Raw genomic sequence first — 25,857 nt, 5'->3', positions numbered from 1 at the left:
ATTGGTTATGTAAAGTTGTGTTTATATGTATTCCCAGCAAAAACCTTCATACCAAATAATGTGCTAAAATGATAATATTCTGACACTTGTGTATATAGTTGGTTGGTTGGTTTACGTGGTAGTTCACTACGTGCGAACAATCAAGTAGAGTCGAAGGGACCCCGTTTTGATGAGACCACACCACTCGTCAGATGTATTGTCGTTTACATCGCAATGTAACTAAAAAGTGCTAGCTAGACCCAACCTGTAGCTGTGAGATATCAACCTCACCAAGGTTGGTCAATGTACAGTTGCCCATGAATTTATGTCTCTTGACACTCAGAGCTGGGCATTCGCAGAGAAGGTGGAAAGTCGTTTCCTCCTTTTCCCTATCCTTACAACTGCGGCAATGGTCGTTAAAGGGGAGTCCCAGGCGATTTGCGTGCTTGCCTAACGCCCAGTGTCCCGTTAATACTGCCATCAACCTAGATATATCCCTTCTATTCCGGGTTATCAGTTGCATAGTGCGTTTTTCGTTAAAAGATGGCCACATCAACTTGGCTACCCTACATGTGTCTAAATTACGCCATCTATTCTCAGCCTTTGTAAGAAAATGTCTGAAGATGATACCTTTTATAGTCCCCAGTGGAATTGCTACTGAGACCGCATTGGAGATATCTAAGGTAGATCCCATTCTGGCTAGTTCGTCTGCCTGTTCATTACCGTAGTGGTCCCTGTGCGCAGGTACCCAAACCAAAGTAATATCAGATAGACGACCTAGCCTTGACAGAGAGTTCTTACATTGCCTAACTAGTGAAGATGAATTTGTGTAGGCATTCAGCGAGAGAAGTGCCGCCTGACTGTCGACAAAAATACCTATATTGCCGCGGGTGTTATGATCAAGTAGTATATTGCAAGCTGCCATGATTGCAAAAATTTCCGCCTGGAAAATACTACACTCATTCGGAAGACGATACGAAATACCAATCTCGGGTTCGTCACAGAAGACGCCAGAACCAACACCACAGCTCATTTTCGAACCGTCTGTATATATCCTAGTGTCATATTTGTACACGAGATTACCCATACCCCACTCACTCCTGGAGGGGATTAAGACCTTGAATACCATATTAAAATCTGTAGATGGAGTAATATAGTCAGATGGTTGGAGAACGATCGAAGACAACTGGCTCAAAATCCCCGCGTGCCCATATGTTCTCGATCTCCAACAGCCAGATGCTCGAAGCCTCACTGCGCTACATGCAGAGGTGGCCATTATGTGAAGGTCTATTGGCACAAGGTGCAATATAGTGTTCAGTGCCTCTGAAGGACTAGTTCTTAGTGCGCCGGTTATACCAATGCATGCTGATCTCTGGACTTTGTATAGTTGGTCTACGACATACTTCCTTTTAGTTGCAGTCCACCATACAAGAGATCCGTAAGTAAGAATTGGACGTACTATAGCAGTATACATCCATTTAACTATGCTGGGACTAAGTCCCCATTTTCTACCAAACATCTTACGACAGGTATAATAGGCCACCGTAGCCTTTTTTACCCTATGTTGAGTATTTAGCTTCCATGACAATTTAGAGTCCAGTATAATACCTAGATATTTTGCATTATTTGAAAGGGGGATTTCGCAGTTTTTCAACCGTGGAAGTTTGAAGCTTGGAATCTTGGTCTTTGTTGTGAAAAGTACGAGTTCCGTTTTGCTTGGATTCACCCCAAGACCACTTGCCGTGGCCCAGTTATCGAGCAACCCTAAAGCAGTGGACATAATATCACTGATCACGTCCGGAAACAGACCTGATACGAGTATCACCACAACGTCCGCATAAGCGACAACTTTTATCCCTTTTCTGTCTAGATCAATGAGAATCGAGTTAATAACGATAAGCCACAGTAGTGGAGAGATCACCCCACCCTGTGGTGTGCCTCTGCCAACTAGCTTAGACTTGACGCTATTACCAAGATTTGCTGTACTTGTACTATTCTTGATTTCAGCATGTTTACTAACCAGTTATTGATATATTCTTCAACGTCTAGGTCAGTAAGAGCTTGCTGAATTGCAAGAGTGGTAACATTATTGAAAGCACCCTCTATATCCAGAAAGGCTGCCATTGTATATTGTTTAAATTCGAGAGATCTCTCTACAACTCTCACGACCTCGTGCAGAGCTGTCTCTGTAGAGCGGCCCTTAAGGTAGGCATGCTGACTATTAGAGAGCCGTGTCGTACCCTCTAGGCGATGCCTAATGTGAGTGTCAATGAGTCTTTCCAACGTTTTAAGCTGGAAAGATAAAAGACTAATTGGACGAAAGTCCTTCGCCTTCTCATGACTTCTTTTTCCAATTTTGGGAATAAAAACGACCTTAACTCTCCTCCAGTTAACCGGAACGTGATTGAGGGAGAGACAGAGCGTAAAAATTCTATGAAGCCAGGGAATGATATGCCTTTTTGCACTTTGTAGCATCTTTGGCAATATACCATCCGGCCCGGGTGACTTGAAAGGTGCGAAACTGTCAATCGCCCATGATATCCATAGGAGACGATATAACTATCGATATTGAATAGGGTCCTACCTTCCCTCTCAAAATCCGTAGCAACATCCTTACAGCCTGGGAAATGAGTATTCAGTAGGATGTCAAGTGACTCTGCTGAGGATTCAGACCAGGAGTCATCCTTCCTTTTGATATAAGTAGGATTGGATTGCCCCTTGGCTAGAATTCTACTAAGTCTTGCAGAGTCTTTTGTATTATCTATAGATTCACAGAAGCTTCTCCATGAGTTTCTTTTTGCGACTACTATAGCTTTCTTGTAGGCTTTCAATTGATCACGATATGGTTGCCATGATTTACTATTGTAGCTAATGTTAAAGGCCCTACGAGTTTCCCTACGTAGTTTAGATAGCTCAGAATTCCACCATGGAGGGAAGCTTTTCTGTATATAGTAGTCAATAGCATTTTAACTGGTTACTTTAACACAGTGATGTTATAGGAGGCAAGTACTTACCACAACCGCTTATTAAATAATAAGTTATTGCTTTGATATCACCAAAACCAGTATAACAACTCATTGTCCGTTAGAACTCGCAGTAGCTGTTAAATATCAGTACAAACGGAATGTCTTATATATCAGCTAATAAATAAGTCATTACGCGACTACATCTAAGCAATGCAACGGTTTGTAGTCATTAAAAACTACGTTATTCAGTAATTGCAAGTAATTCTCAAATTGTTGTTGGGAAATTAATCGAAATGCTAGATATAAAAAATCTTAAATAAAAATTCTATTAAATACCAATGTTAATGATGTACTTTGGTACATGGTGATGATGAATTTCTTCCACATAAAACCCATATAAGAGATTTATCTAAATAAATTTCTTATATTTATATTTTCTATACCCATTGCAAGAATACCTACTTCGAACTTTTAACCACAGAAATGTTCCTTTTGTTGAGCACAATATCCACACTAGGGTGGGTCGATTTGTAAGGACAAAAATTATTCGATATTATGACTACGATATTTCGATAGCTTTTGGCATGAGGAAAAAACATATAAAAAGAAAAACATTTTCGAGGCGCCCAAATTTAAATTTTTTGACTTTTTCTTGTTATTTTTTTTCGATTTTTTACTATCTTTTTATTATTTTTATGTATTTTCTCCCGTATCAAATGCCTCATTTCTAAAGAAATTCGCACGTTAAAGACGATGGTTTTCGCAAAAAAATATAATTTTGAACGTATAAAAAATTAAATCAGCCGATTTTTTTTATTACCTAAAAATAAAAATTGAGAAAAAGTCAAAAAAAATAAAATTTGCATAATATCGATTGCTAAATCGACCAAAACCAAAATAAAACAAAGATTATTTGTTTTCGTGTATGCTTTGAACAGAAGAAATAGTACAGAATCCTCTAAGATAGAATTTGTTCACACATTAGACTATTTTTTTCGAAGGCCGTTGAATTCCAATTGTGATTATTACAAAGTTATCGAAGAACTTTATGAAATTATATTTTTATTATACTCTCAGATATACTCAAAGATTAATTCTTAACTGTGTATTTTGGAAAAAAAAAACAAACAAAATTTTAGTCAGCAAACAATTTTAAATACTGCTGACAAAATGTGACTAATTTATTTGAGGAGTGTTAAATAAATATAAATTATTATACGTACATGTCCATGAATTTATTTATCCTAATTTTTGTTATTGAAATTTAATTTAAAGTCTTGATTTGAATTTGACACACTTTTTCACACAATTTTCTGGCACATTTTCTTTTACTCACTCTTTATTTATAGATTTACCAATGATTGATATTTAAGCTTGTAATCAGCAAACACTAGGGTGGCCTTTATTTCCTACTTTTTCGAATTTCTATGTTCCAACGTTCTATAATTGTTATCCTTCATCTCTAAAACAAATGATGAAAATTTAAGCAAAATCAGATAACGTTTATTTTATTTATCAAACAAAAATAAATGTTGAAAAAAATCCAATTAAATAAATTGTTTTTTTTATTTCAGTTATCCATAGATGTTTAAATATAAAATATAGAAATTTTTTATACATATCCCAAATTTTACAGTTTCAAATAATTTTCTTTACGAAATTCACAAAAACTATTTTACTCACTTACACACTACAGTTTGTCTAGTAAGGAAATGTAAGAAAAGATAAATCACGGTTCATTGTTGGTGTTTGGTTTAAGCTTTGATATTTTTACAAATAAAGCTTGAGTGTCTGTAATTCTCAAACGCTCTATAGTTTTATTTGTATAATATCTTATTTTTATTATCCTCTTGGGAAAAGGTTTCCTGATGATCTGGCCTAAGCAACCAGTGAAATGCGCATTCACAACAATAAATTTCAGTGAATTTATCAAATTAAAAATTGGGAATTTAGCATAAAACAATTTTACTAAAATATTTTTAATTTTGTTGGAAACTCGAAACTTGAAATAAAGGCGCAACCTCTAAACGTTATACGATTTTCTTAAAATGACGGAAACCAATTTTAGACCTTGCGAGCATCGTAATCGTAAAAGTGCAAAATAAGGGCCGCCTTAGTAGACACTAACACACGCAAATACAAGTACAAACATATGTGTGTAAGTAATGAACATTAGAGTGGGTCAATTTGTAAGGCCAACATTTGTTGATATTGTGCAATCGATTTTTCGAAAGCTTTTGGCATGAGGAAAAAAAGTGCCAATACGACATACCAAACAAATAATTTTCGAGGCGCCCAAATTTAATTTTCTTTTTCTTAACTTTTATTATTATGGTTTTTTAGTAGGTAATAAAAAATCGACTGATTTAATTTTAATATTTAAAAAATAAAAAATAACCTTAAAAAGTAAAAATTTGTTTACTTTTCCTGAAATTTGAAATGATTTTTTGATATGTCGCCCATTTTTTGTTAACACCGATTTCCAAAATTTTAATGCCATACAATAGTAAACATATTGAAACTAATATAAAAATACTAGCTGACCCGGTGCGCTTCGCCACCCCAATTAGAAGAAAGAAATAGTACTATTAAGTCTCCCGCTCACTCGGGTCCATATAATCTTTATTTCATGTTTCTAAATTCATTGGTGAAGAAATTACTAAAAGTACCATTCGAATAAAGAAATAGTACCAAAAAGTCTACCCCTAGAATCCTAACTCACTTAGGACCATGTATGCTTAATTTCATGTTTCTAAGTCCATTGTAATAGAAAATTCAAAAAGTACCATTAGAAGAATGAAAAAGTACCTATAGTTCAGTTCTCACATTTTGGTACCTAAATATAATCCCTTCACTCAGATACATATCAGCTAACTTTAATGTCTAAGTGAAATAATTTAAAATATTAAAAAGGTAATATTAGGAGAAAAGTACCAATTTCCCTTTTCCTCATTGAACACCCCTCAAATTTTGAAATTTAAAAATATTTCATTTTGCAAAAGTTGTTTATGCTACAGACATGTCTCAATCGATTAAAATCTGTGTTAATGAGCCCAATAATAAATATGTTTTAAAAAAGTACCAAACTGTTTACCCGGATTTGGCCTAAAATACACCATGGCACTCGAGTTGCAAAATCAGACAGACAGACAGACAGACAGACAGACAGACAGACAGACAGACAGACAGACAGACAGACAGACAGACAGACAGACAGACAGACAGACAGACAGACAGACAGACAGACAGACAGACAGACAGACAGACAGACAGACAGACAGACAGACAGACAGACAGACAGACAGACAGACAGACAGACAGACAGACAGACAGACAGACAGACAGACAGACAGACAGACAGACAGACAGACAGACAGACAGACAGACAGACGAACGGACATGGCTTAATCGACTCCGCTATCTATAAGGATCCAAAATATATATACTTTATATGGTCGGAAATGAAAAATGTAGAAATTACAAACGGAATGACAAACTTATATATACCCTTCTATACCTTTTTTTCTAAAGTGCTGTGTTTTTATGAATTTATGATTATTCAGTACTAAAAAATTATAATATTCTCTGTTATGACTTTTTTGAAAAAATTTGTAAATTTATACAATTTTGTGTAAAACAAAAATTGGATTTTAAATTAAATTTATACTAATATAAATACATACAATAAATTTATATTTTGAATTTTTTAATAGCACATTAAGTATGCTTTAATTTATAATTTTATTCAATAATTTATCGCTTTCCATTCCAAAGTTACAGCATAAATTGTGAAAAAAGGTCTTTTTTTCCAAAAAACAATAATGCGCTTAAAGAGTTAAAAAAAATTTTTTTAACCTTTTTTTCTAAAATGCTGTGTTTTTATGTGCTTATAATAACTCATCAATAAAAAAATATAATATTTTAAAACTACGGCCCACTGTGAGTCGGTTGGAACATTTATTTAGAATTTTATATCTTGTTAGAAATAATTTCCATTTTCAACAGAGTTTGTCCTATTATAATAGGAATAATGTGTACTATTTAATAATTTACTGTTTATAATAGAGTTTTCAAACAACCGACATAAATTCAAAAATGCGGCGTCGGCTTTAAAAAAAAATGAAAACCGACCGGTTTCGGTTTTGGGCTTGTTTCTTAAATATGATATTATAGACACAAGAATTATCCCAGTATGCAAGTCCGCAATTTTTATCCAAATTATTTCGAATTAAAATAGAAAATATGGATTTGTTATGATGCTCTATCCAATCTCATATTTTCTATGTATATCGTATTTTAATAACAAACGGAATAGCCGACTAATTTTCGATACCTGGTTCTTAGTTTAGTGTTGTTTATATAAGATGTTTTTTTTCATAAATTGATAATAGAAGTATAAATTTAAAATGTTTGTGAAAAAAATTTATATAAACACTGAATAACATATTCCTAAAATATATATGTAGTTTAAAACGAAAAATTAATCGAAGACGTCTTAAAAGAAATGATCAGTCAATTATTGATGTTTATTTACAATCAATGACATTGCATAGTGGTTTAAAAACTTTTTTTTAAATAATTCACATGGTTTGAGCTGAGGTGTTTTCGAGTTGATTTACGTTTGTTCAGCTTCCTAGAGCTAATGGGTGCAAGTACGTAGCCCCTCAAAGTTGATCACCTCGGGTCTCAAATTTTTTTAAAAAATCGCCAAAAATCCATTTATTATCCGAATGATCTGAAATATAATATTGAATATAAATAGTCCTTGATAAGATCTACAAAAAATACGCTTACAAGTGTAGACTATATCTATTAGCTGAAGAGATATTCAGGTTTAATGACATTTAACCTTTCATTAGGTTGGCATACACATTCTTGTTTGTTGGTTAAATGTTTGAAAATATGGATGGTTGTTTGTGTTCTTCAATTCTTCTTGCAAAACCAAAACTATCATACTCACCCCGTTTCTACAAATGAATGTACAGTGCATCTGTATGTACATTAGACCTGTCCTTAAAGAATAGATTACCTTTGAATGGGTCTTATTTTACTCTTTGGTATCCAAAAATAACTGCTGCAAAATTGAGATCAATAGAATAACTAGAACTCGTGCTACACATCGTTTGAATGTTGTAAAGTTATGTAAACAATGATATTTTTTAGGTTTCTTAAACAATTTTGCTATTTAAACAATATTATTACGAAATAGCATTACCAATTTGAACTTATGGTTTGTTGTATAAATTTAAATAAATATACACTCGTTATAATTATAAAACTTCTTAGCTATTTTATTTGCAATATAAAAAAATTCGGTTTGTTTAAAGGAAATAACTACCGTTTTTAAAAGGTAAAAATTTAAAAATATGTTTATTACATTTGAAATAAATCTTGTCTTAACCAAGAGAAAATAATTTTTCTTATTATCATTGTTTATACAATTTCACAACTATCAATCGATTTCCGACAGGGGTTATCGTTACCCAATTGTTATAAAATTTATCATCAGTTAATTTTAGATATTAATAAACAAAATATTTTTTAAGGCTCGGCCTAATGTACAATGTGCATTAATCTTTGTATATCTATGTGTATTAATCTATATATATTAGGGCGAGTCGATTTAAAAATAGCCCAAGTGACAAGAAAAATCGTATTCTAGGGATCAAAATAAGAAACTTTGCCCAAGGAACCATACCTCTAAAATTCTGATTCGTGTTTTAAAAATAACACGACGCCAAGTGCACCGTGTAAAGCTAATCTGAGATATGAATAAACTTATTTAGTGATTCAAAAATTATTGAGAATTGGATTCCATCCTTATTTTTGGAAGAGTTAAAATCCGGTGACTTTTGGAAAAAGTTTGTTTTCTTCCTGTTTTGAATAGATTGTATGCTTTAGTAATTTTCGTATATGAAGATATGTATTAAGTAATTTTAAAACTAAATTCTAAATTTGCAAATTTTTCTTTAATTTTAGACTGCACCTTATGGCATCATATGACACGGTTGTAGTAAATTAAATACTCCCCACCCAAAAGCTGTGATACAAAATGCAAAATGCCACCTGCAGATCAGATGCTGTTAATGAACTCAACCGCGTCCACAAACACATCAGCAAATATTGTTCGCAAACTGAGCGGCAACAGCACTACCACCACCGATGCCACCACCATCATGCACTACGGCATTGGAACGGCGACGACAACATCATTAGCGAATTCAAGCGACTTTCTTGGCATAGTCAGTGTTAGAAATGTAACACTAGATCCATTATCTTTGCTGGAAAGTGGTTGTGTTGTACCAAGCGAGGAATGGCATGACAGTTATTTTGGAGTAAAATTGGCTGTACCCGAATGGGAAGCCGTACTAACAGCAATTGTATTGTCTATTATAATTGTTCTGACAATTATTGGCAACATACTGGTCATATTAAGTGTTTTCACCTACAAGCCACTGCGTATTGTTCAGAATTTCTTCATTGTGTCTCTGGCAGTGGCAGACTTGACCGTTGCTCTGCTCGTACTGCCATTCAATGTAGCCTACTCGATATTAGGGCGCTGGGAATTTGGTATTTACATGTGCAAAATGTGGCTAACGTGTGACGTCATGTGTTGTACATCTTCCATTTTGAATTTATGCGCCATTGCATTGGATCGCTATTGGGCCATAACAGATCCAATTAATTATGCTCAAAAACGGACTGTCGGTAGAGTGCTTTTGTTAATTGCCGGCGTATGGATTTTGTCATTGCTAATAAGTTCCCCACCCCTGGTGGGTTGGAATGATTGGCCTGAAGAGTTCACCAGTGCAACGCCGTGTGAACTCAACTCTGACCCGGGTTATGTGATTTATTCCGCATTGGGTTCGTTCTTTATCCCGCTAATTATAATGGCAACAGTTTATATTGAAATTTTCATTGCGACCAGACGTCGACTCCGCGAACGTGCTCAAGCGGCTAAAATTAATACTATTGCGACACGCTCTGCTAGTGCAGATGTGGCGACCACCGCATTGAATTCAGATGGTGAAGGCTCTCGAACAGGAGCTGTTTTAACAATATGCTATAGTGTACTCTGCTGCTGTCGCAACTCCTCTCACTTTTCGTCCACACCCATGATTCAGAACGACCAGGAGTCGATTAGTAGCGAAACACATGCCAACAACGAAAATTCACGCGCTCAAATGCCCGAGCATAGAGTTGTAGTCGTGACACAACGAAAAAAGACACGCCGAGCTAAAATCAAAGATTCCATCAAGCATGGAAAATCCAAAGTTCGAAAAAATCAACAGAGTAAAAGCACTGAGCTAGATCCAACAAACGCAAAAGATGGTTGCGCTGTTGGTGCAGAAAGTCGGCTTTTATCGCCTCAAATCAAAAATGTCGATTTAGAAAATCCAGAGATTTCCACCGAAAGTGGCAGCGACCCTAAAGGCTGCATGCAAGTGTGTGGTGGGGGTGGAAATGGTAATGGTAATGAAATATCGACCGGTGACAACGACGACGAAAACATGTCATTAAAAATAACTCCACCGCAATCATCAATTGGTGCCGCTTCATCGCAAGCTGTGCCGCTTCAGAAAAAACCTGGCGGTGTCTATCAGTTCATAGAAGAAAAACAAAAAATTTCCCTCTCGAAAGAGCGACGTGCTGCCCGAACGTTAGGCATAATCATGGGCGTATTTGTTATATGTTGGCTGCCGTTTTTCCTAATGTACGTCGTCTTACCATTTTGCTCAACCTGCTGCCCAACTACCAAATTTAAAAACTTTATAACTTGGCTGGGCTACATTAACTCTGTGTTAAATCCAATTATCTATACAATATTTAATCTTGATTATAGACGAGCGTTCAAAAGACTTCTTGGTTTAAACTAAGATTACTACTACTCTATAACTAATAAATTATTTATAAAACTAATTATGTAGTTTAAATTAATCAAACTATTTTATTTTGTTTAATATAATTTTACTTTGTTAACTATCCTTTTAAATATAAAAATAAATAAATAAAAAACATAAACAAATTTAAGATAATGTATTGTACATATTTAAGTCATTCGAATGCATGCATGTATGTATTTATGTACAATTTATATTATATACTCAATTTAAAGTGAATACAAATTTTAATTACATGTTTAATTACTTATAGTAACTGTGAATATTTTTAATAGGTTAAATTGTCTTAGTTATACTTAGAATATTTGCTTAATGAATTGTTATGAGCTTTAAATATACTTACTTATAATTTAGACAAATTTTGTTTTTGTTTTATTTTTCAACATATCCTATACTATATGTTAATAGTATAGCAATGAGGATATTCTATACCTATATAAATACATACATATATATTTATCTGTGGTTTCATGAGAACATTTTGGCGTTTTTAATTTCAATTCAACAACATAAGTACATCGATTTATTATGTTTTTATACCATTCACCTTAAGTGGTAAGTATCAATTTAAGTTTGTTTTTCGTTCATAATACAGTAGTTTTGACTTACCTGCCTTTCACTTAAGAACATTTTTCATATAAGTGCACAAAACTTGTGTTTTTTTTATATTTATTTACCAAACTCCATATAAATTCCTTAATTTAAGTGCATTGTTCATACCTGCACATTTAAGATAAGAGCATAATACTTTTTTAAGCTATAACTGATTTCCATGAAAAAAAAAATAATTTAGCTGCCTAAATTAAATCAAAACAAAATAAGGAAAATACGATTTTGAAAAAATGAGAAGTTTGCAACTTCTTAATAATTTGAAACGTAGCTAAAATAACAAATTTGTCGTTATGTTTAGACGAAAAATCACAAAGCTTCATGTAAATTATTTGCCGTTAGCTGCTTTTTTGGGCAGTAAACTTAAATGCACTTACCAGCATCAATGAGCACGTAAGTGCATTAAGGTTAACTGCATTTTTATCTTACCTGTACAAAATATCGTGCAAAGTTGGTTGTGCAGGTAAGTCAAAATTACTGTATCTACAATATACATTTACGATCCCTTTATGTACATACAGTGGATGACAAAACAATGGAAACTTTTCCAAATATTTCATTAGTGGCCTAAAATCTGAAATAATTTTTTTAAAAAATTTTAATATTTTTGTAGTATTTTATTTGTATAGTTTTATTAACTTAATTTAACAAAAAACAAAGGACATAATTAATTAAATTCTAAAAATGAGAAAACTAAATTAAAATATTTCTTTATTACGGCATTGACAAAACAATGGAAACTTAGGTATTATTTTAACAAATATGGTCTAAACTTTGCAATAACTCAATATTTTATTGGGTATCCCTTATTTTTTATAACTGCTACACATCGACGATGCATTAAACCAATTAAAGAGTCAATGGTCTCCTTAGAAATATTTTGCCATTCCCTTATAACCGCCTCCGATAAATCTTCCTTGCTGGTGTAATTTTGGGTCCTTATTTTACGATCTACAATTTCACATAGATTTTCTATGGGATTGAGATCTGGCGATTGGGCAGGCCACTTCAAAACACGTACCTCGTTGGATTGTAACCACTCGGTTACAACCCTAAAGGTGTGTTTCGGGTCGTTGTCGTGTTGGAATCTCTAAACTAGGGGCATATTTTCCTCAGCGTATGGATACATAACATCGTTTAATATGGTTCTGTATCCTATACCTGTCATGGTATATTTGATAATATGAATTGGGCCCATACCTTGCCCTGAAAAACATCCCCATACCATACTATTGCCACCGCCAAACTTTACAGTCTTATTTGTGTTCTTTGTATCTAATCTTTTTCCCTTTGGTTGTCTTACAAATTTTCTCCCATCACTGCCTCTTAAATTGTATTTGGATTCGTCGGAAAAGAGGACAGTATTCCATTTCTGTATCGACCAGTTTAAATGATCCCTGGCAAATTGTAGACGAGCAGAAAGAAAGGTTCATTTTAGAAATGAGTGGTTTTTTCACAGGACGATAGCAACCAAGACCAGCCTCATTTGCCCTGCGACTAACTGTTCCGGTACTTATTTCTAATTTTAGGCTATTAACAACCTCTCGAGGAGTTATTTTTGGGAATTTCTTGAACTCTCTCGCTATTAAATTATCTTGTCTAGAGTAGTCTTACGAGGTCTTTCACCTAAATGTTGAGTTTTTACAGAACCGGTCTCACGAAATTTCTTTATAATTTTTGAAACTGCTGATTTATTTATTGAATATTTGTCACAGATACTTTTTTGTTTTAAACCAGCTTTAAAATCGTTAATTGTTTTATTTCTTAAGTCTTCACATTTTCGTTAACTTTGAAAAAAAAGCAATTATGCGAAAAACTTAGAAAAAGAAATTTTGAAAAATTACCAGAATTTAAAAACAAAATAAAATAACTGTAAACAGGATGCTTTTTACATCGTTCTTTTAAATATCATTTTCATTTTACACTTCTTTCTTGCAGAAGTTTAAAAGTTTCCATTGTTTTGTCAGTAGCGAAATAGTGAATATTTTTAATTTTGTTCCCTTCTTTCAGAATATAATTAATTATGTTGTTTGTTTTTCAGTTAATTTATATAAATAAAACTATACAAGTAAAATACTAAAAAAAAAATTATTTTAAAAAAATATTTTAAATTTTGGGCTACATATGGAATATTTGGAAAAGTTTCCATTGTTTTGTCAACCACTGTATATCGTCTGTATATCGGCTGAAATTTACATTTCTAAGACATCACATATACAGTGTCGGCCAAGACTAACTGAACAAATCATACTTTTACAAAACAAACTGGTTAGTGCAAAACAAAGAGAAAATTACAGTTATAAATATGTTCATTCACTAAAATTTTACTTGAAAAATAAATATTTTGCATTAGTGAATAAAATTAGGACAAAATAATTTTACATAATTTATATATTGCGTTTTATCTGATATAAAATCATAATTACAGGTAAGTGTTATAATCAAATTTGTAAGTATTTCTGCTGATTTTACGGATTTTTAGAGACTAGTATAAATATTGCCAAGATAAAACACAACATAGAAGTTCAAAGTGGAATATCCCATACAAAGCTTTGCAGAAAGTACAAAATGGCTAAATCAAACTATTACATACACCATCAATAAATTTAAATCAACTGGAACTAGGCTAGCCAAACGTACTTTTTTCAGCAGTACGCGTACTTTTTTTAGCCAATGTACTGTTCTATGCATAACCTCTAACCTCTCTTTTTGCCTTTTGTTCTTTATATTAGATGTACCTTTGCTCAAGGAGGAATTCAGAAAAACTGGTGAAAACTCATCCGAAACCGCTTGCAAGGCTACTTACAGTAACTCAAGGCAGATCGAGGCTACGTAGATATGATTTAACACTTATATAATTTGCCAAATTGTGATCAATCTGTTAATCAAAATAAAACGTACAAAATTTTCATATTTCGAAAAAATTTCAGTTTTTAATCTTAACTCTAACATATGTATCATTTTATGAATTTGCAGATGTCATTAAATCATTTTCTATCAAAAAAATTGTCATGGATCAACTGTTTGATGAATTCGTTAATTTAAAAACTTTTGGTGAAAATGTATCAAAAGAAAAAACTTATGAAGAAAAATGGAATATTAAATATGTAGTGGATAATTTAAAGACGTTTTCAATACTTTGTTTTAATTAATGGTACCCTAACTGGAACACTACAAACAGTTCATTCTAGAGGACGGCCAAAATGCATTACTACAATAGAGGATGTTCGAATAGTAAGAGCTATGACAGCAGGGTTCACAAAAAAATAAAAAAAGCTCGACTTAAATTTGCAAAAAATCAATAGTGATGAGGTCGGGGGAAGACCAGAGAAACTCTTTAGTGTCATCAATGATGCTTGGTTGAAAGTGTCATAATGTCCAAATTTTGTTCAGAAAAACTAATTTTTATAAAATTTTTGATCCTAGTAACAGTTTATATTTTCATATATTAGAAAACTTCATGTAGCGAAGCCGCCTGCCGCGTTCCATGGAGGAGGAAGCCCCCTTTTTTAAAAAATTTTTTGATGAAAAAAAATTCGGGTTAAAAAATATTTTTCCCGATTTTGACCCATTGTAGGTCCAACTTACTATAGCCTTATCTACATCGTTGCAATGGACTTTGAAATATCTATCATTAGATATCCATATTGTCTATATTAACCTTCGCTTTACCAATACCCACCCGGGTGACCACATCGATTTTATTGGTTTAATATTTTTTTTAATTTTGTTTCGATTTAAATAAAATTTGTACTCACTGAACAAATTCTAGAGTTCTATAGAATTTAATAAAACCATTTTAAACGTTTTATAAGGTTTTTTAAATTTTTTAAAATTTTGTTCGTCGCATATATTTATAGAAGTGTAGTGTCACCCGGGTGGGTATTGGTAAACCATGTACATAAAAAACCTTTGGTAAAGCGAAGGTTAATGACTTGAATGACAAACTTCTCGAAAGCATGTCTGACAGAATTATTGAAGATTTGGATCCCGAAGATATCTGGGGTCTTCAGAAAATTGATTTCAACAGACAGACAGACATGGCTTAATCGACTCCGCTATCTATAAGGATCCAGAATATATATACTTTATAGGGTCGGAAATGAAAAATGTAGAAATTACAAACGGAATGACAAACTTATATATATCCTTCTCACGAAGGTGAAGGGTATAATAAAGGGTTTGCCACTAAATATTAAACTCAAAAGGATGTTCAGTTTGTTTTGACGCTTGAATATACGATTTTCAAGAATGTTTTATTTTGTTATTAATTAAAAAGAAAGAATTGAAAAAATATATGTATTTACATATGTTTTTGTTATATGATATATTTGAGCTTTTTATGATATATTTTTATTGTGAAATTTCATGAAAAATGTATTATATTATGTATTAGTTTTTTGTTCAGTTAGTTTTGACCGACACTATACATATAGGCAATTCCATGTCATCGTACGTGACACTTGTACGTCTATGTAGTGAAATAGATTTGGCAAAAATTAGAGTATCTGGAAAATAATTTGTCTTTATGTTCCATTCAGGGAGTACTATATTTAAAAAAAAAAATAAGTACTTTCAAAATATTGTTATCCAAAATATCAAGCGAAATAAGGGTATATCGTACGTTACATAAAACGGAAGTAATTTTAAGGTACATGTAAAAATATGCTAAAATTTGCAAATTGTGAGAGGCGTTATTTTTTCTTTTGATTTCTTACACTAAACCACATATTTTTCTCTACAATCCGTCATATTTAAATGAAAACAATCTTTGGATGATTTTATAATATATACAATTTTATATCGTACGTGACATACCGTACGCGACAGATTTTTCTCTTATAGTAAAACAATATATATTCTGTAAATTCAAAAACTAAAAAATAAATAACAAAATATATGTACATATATTGGGTTTCAAACTACAAGGTGATAATAGCAAAAAAACCATCAGAGTCAAATTCATTTCATACTAAATGCTAATTGGGCGCTTATAGGATATTTCACTACATAGACGTACAAATGTCACTTACCATGACATAGAATTGCCTATATGTACAGTGTCGGTCAAAACTAACTGAACAAAAAACTAATACATAATATAATAAATTTTTCATGAAATTTCTCAATAAAAATATATCATAAAAAGCTCATATATTTTTTCAATTCTTTCTTTTTAATTTGAGTTTAATATTTAGTGGCAAATCCTTCTTAGCCTAAACATACTAATTAAATTAAAAAATATAGTCAGTTGTATTAAGCTTTAAATACCTTCACATAGTACAATTTTTGTGTTTTCTCCTATTCAGATTACCTTGTCATTCACGTGGAATTGCCTACATATTTTATGAATAATCAGTTATCAATGTTCTCATAATAATTGTATGAATCTGGGTCTAGTTCATAGGGATATTATTGATTTTATTATGAAATGTAACTATGTTTTACATACTTTTAATGTAATTTTTGGCATGTCTGGTTCCAATTAGTTTACATTTTTGACTGTTTTAGTTTTTCTTAAAATGGTAAAGAAAAAATTAAAAAGATGTTTGCGATATTACTTAAGGATTTTATCAAAAACCAAAAATACATCATATCGACACATAAAGCAACTCTATTGATACTCGTATATAGGTTTTTTTAAGAGAAGTTACACTCAGGCAATTAATGCCATCGATAGTGTAATAGATATTTGCCAAAATGAATTAATTGTTGAGTATTAAATAACACTATTAGACAAAAAAAAACTAAAGCAGAAATACCTGGAAAGTAATACTATTTTTCTGATAGGCTTTATCGAGTACAATAAGAATATGTTTTTATACCCTTCACCTTCGTAAGAATCGTTTGTAATTTCTACATTTTCCATTTCCTATAAAGTATATATACATTCTGGATCATTATAGATAGCGGAGTCGATTAAGCCATGTCTGTATGTTGAAATCATTTTTCTGAAGACCCCAGATATCTTCGGGATCCAAATCTTCAATAAATCTGTCAGACATGCTTTCGAGAAGTTTGCTATTTAAAATCAGCAAAATCGGTCCACACATGGCTGAGATATGAGGAAAAACCTATATCTGGATTACTAAGTCATTAATATAGACAATATGGATATCTAATGATAGATATTTCCAAGACCTTTTTCCAACAAATTAAAAAAACTGCAAAAAAATAAATTTTATTTACCTAAAAATATTTAAAATTTTTATTTTGAAGTATAATTTGGTGAAGGGTATATAAGATTCGGCACATCCGAATATAGCTCTCTTACTTGTTGAAATTTGCAATACACCTCCAAAATCTTGAGTTATGAGTAAAAAACCGGTTTTCTTACCTTTAAGCACTTATAAGCCATTAACTAAGCTGATTCTCAACCGTTTTTAATTTTATTTTGACAAAGTTTGTGTTCATTTCTTCAGCAAACATATTTTTGTTATTATTTTTTTCACCATTTTCCAACTTTGAAGAAGATTTTACATAGTATTTTATGAAGGAACCGTACTATTTATGCATTGATTTAAAAAGTAAGTTTATTTGTGCGTAAAACGCAATATTGCTTTTAAAAATCCATTGGAAATTGACAAAGTTACTAAAGATTTTACTAAAACAACATTTTTGAAAAAATGCCATTTCTAGGCATTTTACTTAGAAATGTTTGCTTAACCGCTTTCTTTTTGACTCGTTATCATCAGATTGAATTAAACCAGCAACCAGAAGTGACCAGCAATATTCGGAATGCAGTTTCCTTATGTTTTTTCCTTCGAAACTTTTTCTATTGTGACCATTTCTTGAAGAAAGCGTTCGTCGCCGAACTGCCCCAGATTATCTGGAAAGAAGTCCAAATGCGAATGCAGGAAATGATTTTTTATAGTCATGTTGCAGCCCATTTCACTCAAAAAGTCACTAACACAGCGACATAGTCATGGCTTCTTTTATTTCCAAGAAAATTTTTACAATGCGACACAAATCTCTTCCATACCTAAAATTTACCAAAACAGGTAAAAACGCAAAAAAACACTTTTATTTTGCCTTCACTTAATTTTGGGAAAATCGTTTTAAGATAGCAGAAAGCTTCGCCGTTTATATCAAGCTTTTTAACAAATTGTTTCATATAACCTAACTTAAGATGCAGCGGAGGCAAAATTATATCAGTTTTAATAAGCGGGACGTTTAAAATGTTTTAAATACCCATTTGAATAGACTCACGTGGTGGCCATATTTTGCGATCATATCGACTTGGGGTACGGCTATCCCATTCACAAAGATATCATGGATATTTTGTGTAGCCACCTTGCATACCGGATAAAATTGTCAAAACTTTAAGATCAGCGATGATTTTCCATTTAAGCGTTGAATAGATATAACATTTAAGATTTAATATAAAAAACTTATTAAAACCTACTATTTGCAAAATACCTACTTTTGCATGAACCATCAATAAAATGCCGAAAATAGTTTAGGTATATCAGTACAATTAGAGTGGTCAAACCGGTTTTCGAATTATTAGAAAAACCGGTTATTTTCCAATTTTCCGGTTTTTTTAAACCGGTTTTTACAAAAGGACTGTTTTCGAGTTATTCGACAAACCGGTTTTTTGTCTCGAATTATTCGACAAAATCGAATATTTTTTTATTTTAAGATTCTGCGATTACTTTTAATAATTAGCGATTACTTTAAACAACACTTTTCTTCTAAATGTGTGTTATGAATTCATGTTGAATGCCATTAACGGTTTTCGAGTTATTCGACAAACCGGTTTTTTTGTCTCGAATTATTCGACAAAATCGAATATTTTTTTATTTTAAGATTCTGCGATTACTTTTAATAATTAGCGATTACTTTAAACAACACATTTCTTCTAAATGTGTGTTATGAATTAATGTTGAATGCCATTAACAAGTTATACATCGAGGACTTGTCGCAGTCGCGCCTCATTGTCATTATTTCAGGCTCATTTTTGTTTTTTTGCCTCTCGTTCTGGCGCGTGTTTGATTTAGATTCGTATAACTCAGTTTAACAGTTTAAATTTAACAGTTTAAATTTTTAAATTTAAAATATTTTTAGGTAGACAAAAATTTTTCGAATTGTTATTTTAAATTTTTAATTTTTTTTTTTTAAATTTTTTTTTTAAATTAAAAAACAAAATTTTGGTTTTTTAATTTTTTTTGGTGAAAAAAAAATTCGGGTTAAAAAATATTATTTCCGATTTTGATCCATTGTAGGTCCAACTTATATGGTCTTATATACGTCGTTGCAAAGGTCTTTGAAATATCTATAATTTTTGTATACAGTGAATGTCATTTAAAATCGTACACCATCGTAGTCAAATTTTATTCATTAGTTTTAGAAAGTTGATGTTTTGGAAATATTTTAAAATGCTATTTTTATATTGTGTGTGCTATTACCTATTAGAAAATTGGGTATAATTTTAATTGCCCTTATCCACAAATAAAAAAATTGGGTAAGACTGTCAGTGCCCAGAATATCAACGCTTCATTTAAAATCGTAAAGGCACTAAAAAATAGCAAAGGATACCCTACAAAGTATTAGGATTATTTAATATTAACATTTTTTTTAATTTTTAAAGTTTTAATTATAATTTAATATAATTGTACGAATTTAAGTGAAATATGAATTTTGTGATGTTATTTAATTTTCATCAATATTTTTTTAACGAATTGAGGTTTTGTTAACTTTTTTGTTGAAATACATATTTTTTATTCCAATTAATAAAATTACTTTTAATTTTTTATATAATCACCTATTATTGCCTGTATAATTTCATAATATTTAAAAAAAAATATGTTGTACGATTTTGAGTGACACTCACTGTACATATATTGTCTATATTAATGACTTAGTAATCCAGATATAGGTCAAAAATCGATGTTGTCCTGGTTTTTTCCTCATATCTCATCCATTTGTGGAAAGATTTTGCTGATTTTAAATAGGAAACTTCTCGAAAGCATATCTGACAGAATTATTGAAGATTTAGATCCCGAAGATATCTGGGGTCTTCAGAAAATTGATTTCAACAGACATACAGCGCTATCTATAAGGATCCAGAATATATATACTTTATAGGGTCGGAAAATTATATTGTGGAAATTACAAACGGAAGGACAAACTTATATATGCCCTTCTCACGAAGGTGAAGGGTATAATAAATTGAGGAATAGTGTGTCCTCAAATCATTTAAATTGTATTCTCTACTTGAAATATTATTTTAAAAAATACAACTAACTCTTAGTATTTGTTAATATTATATTAATATACATATATTTTGATTTAAAATATTAAACAAATTTAAAGTTGTGTTAAATAAATTTAATTTAAGTTAAATAAATTTTTAAAAGACTGAATGATTTTTTAATCAAAACCGGTTTTTGTAATATGTCGAATATTTGATCACTCTAAGTACAATACACAAGATTACTTTAATTTTCATCATTTTTAAAAGTATCTTCAAATAAAGTGATCCGTTCACTTTTTCTAGAAGATGTTACACGAAAACCTTTTTCTACCAAGTTCCATTGCTTCAATCTTGACCCAAGAATTTCAGATTGTCGTTTAGACAAATGTAAATCTCGTTTTAGATCGTCAAAATCTTCGTTCGATACAAAATATCTATCTAGTGATTTTGATTTGTGTGGAAGGTACTCATCCTCTTCCAAATATTCTGTAGCTTCTAAAGCACACTTGCTTACGTTACTTGCGACTTTTAAAAGTGTGGCCCAAAATATTAGTTTGGCAAAAGTAACAATCATTTGGTTTATGAATAAGTTGATAATTCCCAATCATTGGCGCAGAAAAGGGCAAAGAGACTGATGACTGAACTTTAATTTTTTTAATGTTGCACAGCAATATTCACAAATTAATTCTGGCTCATAACAGCGACTGAATTTATAAGAGCGATTGAAAATATCGTTGTATACTTCAACCACCCTAACATTATTTTTAAAATCACGTCTATGACCGATATCCGTAAATAAACCGCAAATGTAACAAAATTTATTACGTTTATCACACAGTTTTAAACGGTTATCAATCACACTTTTTTACACAAGTATAAACTTTTTATATCTACAGTTTTTAAGTGACAAATAATTGATAAGCAAAACGTTAAATTAAAAAAAAGTTCGTATTAATATTTCAGATATAACGAGGTCGAATAAGATTCGGTTTCTTTCTTTAGTATAAATATTGTTTAAAATAGTAAAAACTCTTTCACAAAAAGCGTTGCTTACTGGTATTTAAAATACAAAATTCTCGAATTCATGTCTTTCGCCTTTGGTAAAAAAAAATAGGACCATATCATTTGACAAATCTCTTGGTATTTATTTATAAGCTTCACAGCAGTAATCGATTTTTTTTAATCTAAAAATGCTATGAATGCTAAAAAGTTATCTACTTCAGTCTTAAAAGTTGTTTGTTCATTAGTCGAAATTTTTTTCAAAATGCTGTTAACTTTGGTGCCAAAAAATTTTAATTTATTCTACATTTGAAGCTATTCCTAAGTACGGTCATTATATCGTGCAACTCTAAAACTGTACAATATGGATATAACTTTTGACATTTTTTGCAAATATGCAAATTGGTATAGCATAGTTGAATAGAGCATTACAAAATATGAAAAACCACGGTATTATTTTTTCGCGGTTGTTAAAAAAGTTCACGCACCCAACGCAATAAAGTTTTTCATTCAATTTTTTCAATTATTTGGAAAAACAATATATTTTATTTTAATAATAACTGCGGACATACTGCAAAAGATAATTTTTAAATAAGGGAAGTATCCCTCACACTTGCAAAAAAAATATGAAATTATTTATATAATTTTTCAGAGAAAAAAAAATTTGGTTTATTTTAGAAATTGGTGTTGGTGCGTGATGTTTTTGATTCCAAATGACCTAAAAAAATTATTTTCAAAAATTTCACCAAAATTAGTTATATACCTACTACAAGTGTCATTCTCAATAGCAAAAATAGTTGTATGAAATTCCTGCATTGTGTTTTGCATAAAATATAAATTTGCTTCCGATAATCCTGCACTTTTACATTCTTCGTTGACATCATTATCAGAAATTCCATATGACACGTATTTCCATACAACTTTTTGGTATTTATTTTTTTCGTTCTTCAAAAAATCCATACACTTTTTTGCATAAGTTATTACTAGGGGCGGATTTTCATGCATTTATTATTGAAAAATATGCGCCTAAAATATGCTTCAAAAAAATCAAAATATGACCTCAAAATTTAAAAAATATGCACTTATATTTTTGTGCAGAAACATAAAATAATTAAGTATGGAATTCGAAATGTTCAAAAAATACACAACACTGTTGCCAGCAGTTAGAACTCTTTAAATTATACCAGGAATTAAACAAATAAAGTTCTAAAACTATTTTTAAAATAATTTTTCTTCTGAAAAAACGATGGACGATATATTAATTGTAATATCTTGGTATGAATACTTGTTTAAATCCATAATCTTTAGAGCTTCTCTATTTTGATCGTGCTGTAAAGTAGCATCCAACCTTAATATTTATCTCGTAATAACCAAGCAATTAAGCAATTAGTAAATGTATCCCTTATAGAGGGAAATAATATCTGATCACTTGGCTGACTCCAATTTATATATTTTGGGTCATTTGACGTGCTATTTGTAATGCAGAGAGAAGTCAATTGGTTACTTTATACATCCCATGGAATCTAGCATAAAGACAATTATCACTTAAGTGTCTCTATGTAATCTATAGTGTCTCTAAGTTATCCAAAATCACTAGTTTACGACAGTCTCGTAGAAATTACTGTCAGGAGCGGTAACTGTGTATGTGAATCTTTCGATAACGAAATCTCTTATAAATCGAATTTGCAATTAAAACAAATATGAATGTTTTTCGATACATTTAATGATTTTTTGATACTTAAAAAAGCTAAACTTTTTTGAAGAAAAGTGTTTTGAAATGATAATTTTCAATTACTGTTAAAGAAATGAAGAACTTAATGCCAGTTTCTCGATGTCGAAAGAAGTTAGTTAGTAAATGTTATCTACTGCTATTTCTATAATAAATTCGACAAAAAAAATGTCGAAATAATGTATTGCCCATTAATGACAAAAAATTATATTTTTATTAAAAATTGGCATAATATGCATATAAATATGCATTTTGAAGTAAAATATAACAAAATATGCATTATCAATAAAATATGCAAAAATATGCACTAACAAATCGATGCCATTTTGCAGCAAAATGTGCGATTCAGATAGATAATTGGTCTACATTGTATTTGGACGTTCGAGAAAAAACATGCATTTGCATATAAATCCGCCCCCTAGTTATTACTGTGTACTAATTAGTAGTAAGTAAATTTGAAGGAATAAATAATATAGATATTATTGTCGAATATTTCCATTTAGCTGGACAAATTAAATTTTAGCTTGAAACTGAACAGGCATAAAAAAAGCTGGACAATCCAGCCAAGTCCAGCCCGGCTGGCAACCCTAATGTGGGGTAACTTTTACTTTGGGTCCACCGATTAATTTGCTGTTTCCACATATCTGGAACTAATATTTTGCGCGAAGTTATATCAATTGAAAAAATTACTCTCTTTTTACACATACGAGTGATACAATAACAAAGGTTTTTGGCTCTCAGTTTCCTATCTAGTTGTCATCTATGGAAAATGGTTTCTAAAAACTGAAATCGAGAAATCCAAATATTGTCTAAGTGACTCCATTTGGGAATATCCTTTTTATTTTTCACACTCCACATGACAAATCAATAGAGCAAAGGTATACAAAAATAGGATCCCAAGTAGATATAACAATGTAATTTTAATATAGAGATGAAGTTGTTAAAATCCCTAATAGTGCATTTACACCGAAGCGAAATCTAGTACATATGAGATTTCGAGCCAAATCTAGTTATTTTGACGAGATTTCCCATACAAAATGAAATCTACTTCGTGACTAGATTTTGGGGAAATCTCCTCAAATCTACTCAGTACCAAGTGATGCAACTGTGAATTTCTTCATAACGGACTAAAAAATACAGCACTGTACAAGTAAAATTTGACAGATACAAATAAAAAAAAATAATATAAAAAGTGAGGAACAATTTTAGCGTTTGATAAATATTTTCAATGGATGCAAATATGAATAAAAGTTAAATTTATAAATTATAATACTAAAAATTTACTTATTTACTGCGGGTTTTGTTAGTCAGCTGTTTTTGTTATTAAATGAAATCTTGCTAAATGTCAGAAAACAGCGGTGTAAACGGTATAGATTTTGAACAAGATTTCAATTAAAATCCACTAGATTTCGCCTCGGTGTAAATGCACTATAACAAAAAAAACAGTGTTTCGCAAAAAATTTGAAGAATGTACGAAATTCCAAAAAAAAAATATTACAAAAATCAGAGTATGAAAACAAACAAAACATTTCGCAAATGTTTGCAAAATGTACAAAACAAATCAAAATTTTTATATTGTATTGTACATGAGCAAAAACAAAACAAAAACTTTTCAAGTAACAAAGAGAGAAAACGAAACGATTAGCTTTTCACTCATCTGCATTATTTAATTTACCGTTACAATCGTACATTTGAGCAGGGCTGTCAGATGTGGCGATTTCTCGCCAAACGTGGCGATTTTTCATTGCTTTTGGCGATCAAAATTTCCAATTGGCGACATGGCGATTTACAGACTAGTTGGCGATTTATTTGGCGATTTTTAACAAATTATTTGTTTTTCTTGAAATAATTTCATTTCTTTGATATTTATTAACCCAATAATTAATAATTAAAATTAATCACGTATTATCTGATCATATGGATGCAGATAGCATACACGATCAAATAGTTTGAACAATATTAATTTTTTCTTCTAAAATATTTAAGTCTTAATAACTTAATATGCTCATTAAAATTGGCTATTGGTTCGCCGGATTCTTTTCTGCCATTGGAATCTATCGATTTTGGCACAGAATTTGGAACGGAATTACAAAATATAAAAATGGAGGAATATGATGTAGAAATTTTAAAAGAAAATGGTTTTTTATACTTAAAAAACTTTTAAAAGAAATGCTTAAACAGTTACCAGAAAATATAACTCTTTTTAAAGTATATAATGAATTTTCAATATTAAAATGTGGAAATTTTCGGTAGTTCAAAATTCATTCATTAACTTTATTTAAATCCAAAAGTATCTGCAGGGGAATATGAATTGTAATGTTCAAAATTAACATATATCAATTAAACTTAGATGCGATGCAGCTGGAATTGTTAAAGGCTTAGCATTGGCCGTTCTAAACATGTTAATTTTACCAACCAAATATGTATGTAGAATTCCAAAAAAAATATTTTGGCTACTTTTCGTTTAGCTTTTGGCGA

General features: G+C 31.1%; 1 protein-coding gene across 1 annotated transcript; it reads left to right on the top strand.

Annotated features, from left to right (window-relative positions):
- The first annotated feature begins 8,928 nt into the window (after nt 1-8,928).
- On the top strand, nt 8,929-11,096 carry Oct-TyrR (Octopamine-Tyramine receptor). Its single transcript, XM_065505286.1, has one exon. It carries the CDS (start codon nt 9,005-9,007, stop codon nt 10,820-10,822), a length of 1,818 nt encoding a protein of 605 aa, XP_065361358.1. The 5' UTR covers nt 8,929-9,004; the 3' UTR covers nt 10,823-11,096.
- Nucleotides 11,097-25,857: the final 14,761 nt, after the last annotated feature.

This window comes from Calliphora vicina, chromosome 3, assembly GCF_958450345.1.
Source record: "Calliphora vicina chromosome 3, idCalVici1.1, whole genome shotgun sequence".
Classification (NCBI taxonomy): domain Eukaryota; kingdom Metazoa; phylum Arthropoda; class Insecta; order Diptera; family Calliphoridae; genus Calliphora; species Calliphora vicina.
Note: the sequence above shows the minus strand (reverse complement) of the source record. Positions and strands in the feature narration are given on the sequence as shown.

What these genes read in the sequence shown, in the direction of transcription:
- Oct-TyrR (XM_065505286.1), top strand. Translation starts at nt 9,005, where the DNA reads ATGCCACCTGCAGATCAGATGCTGTTAATGAACTCAACCGCGTCCACA.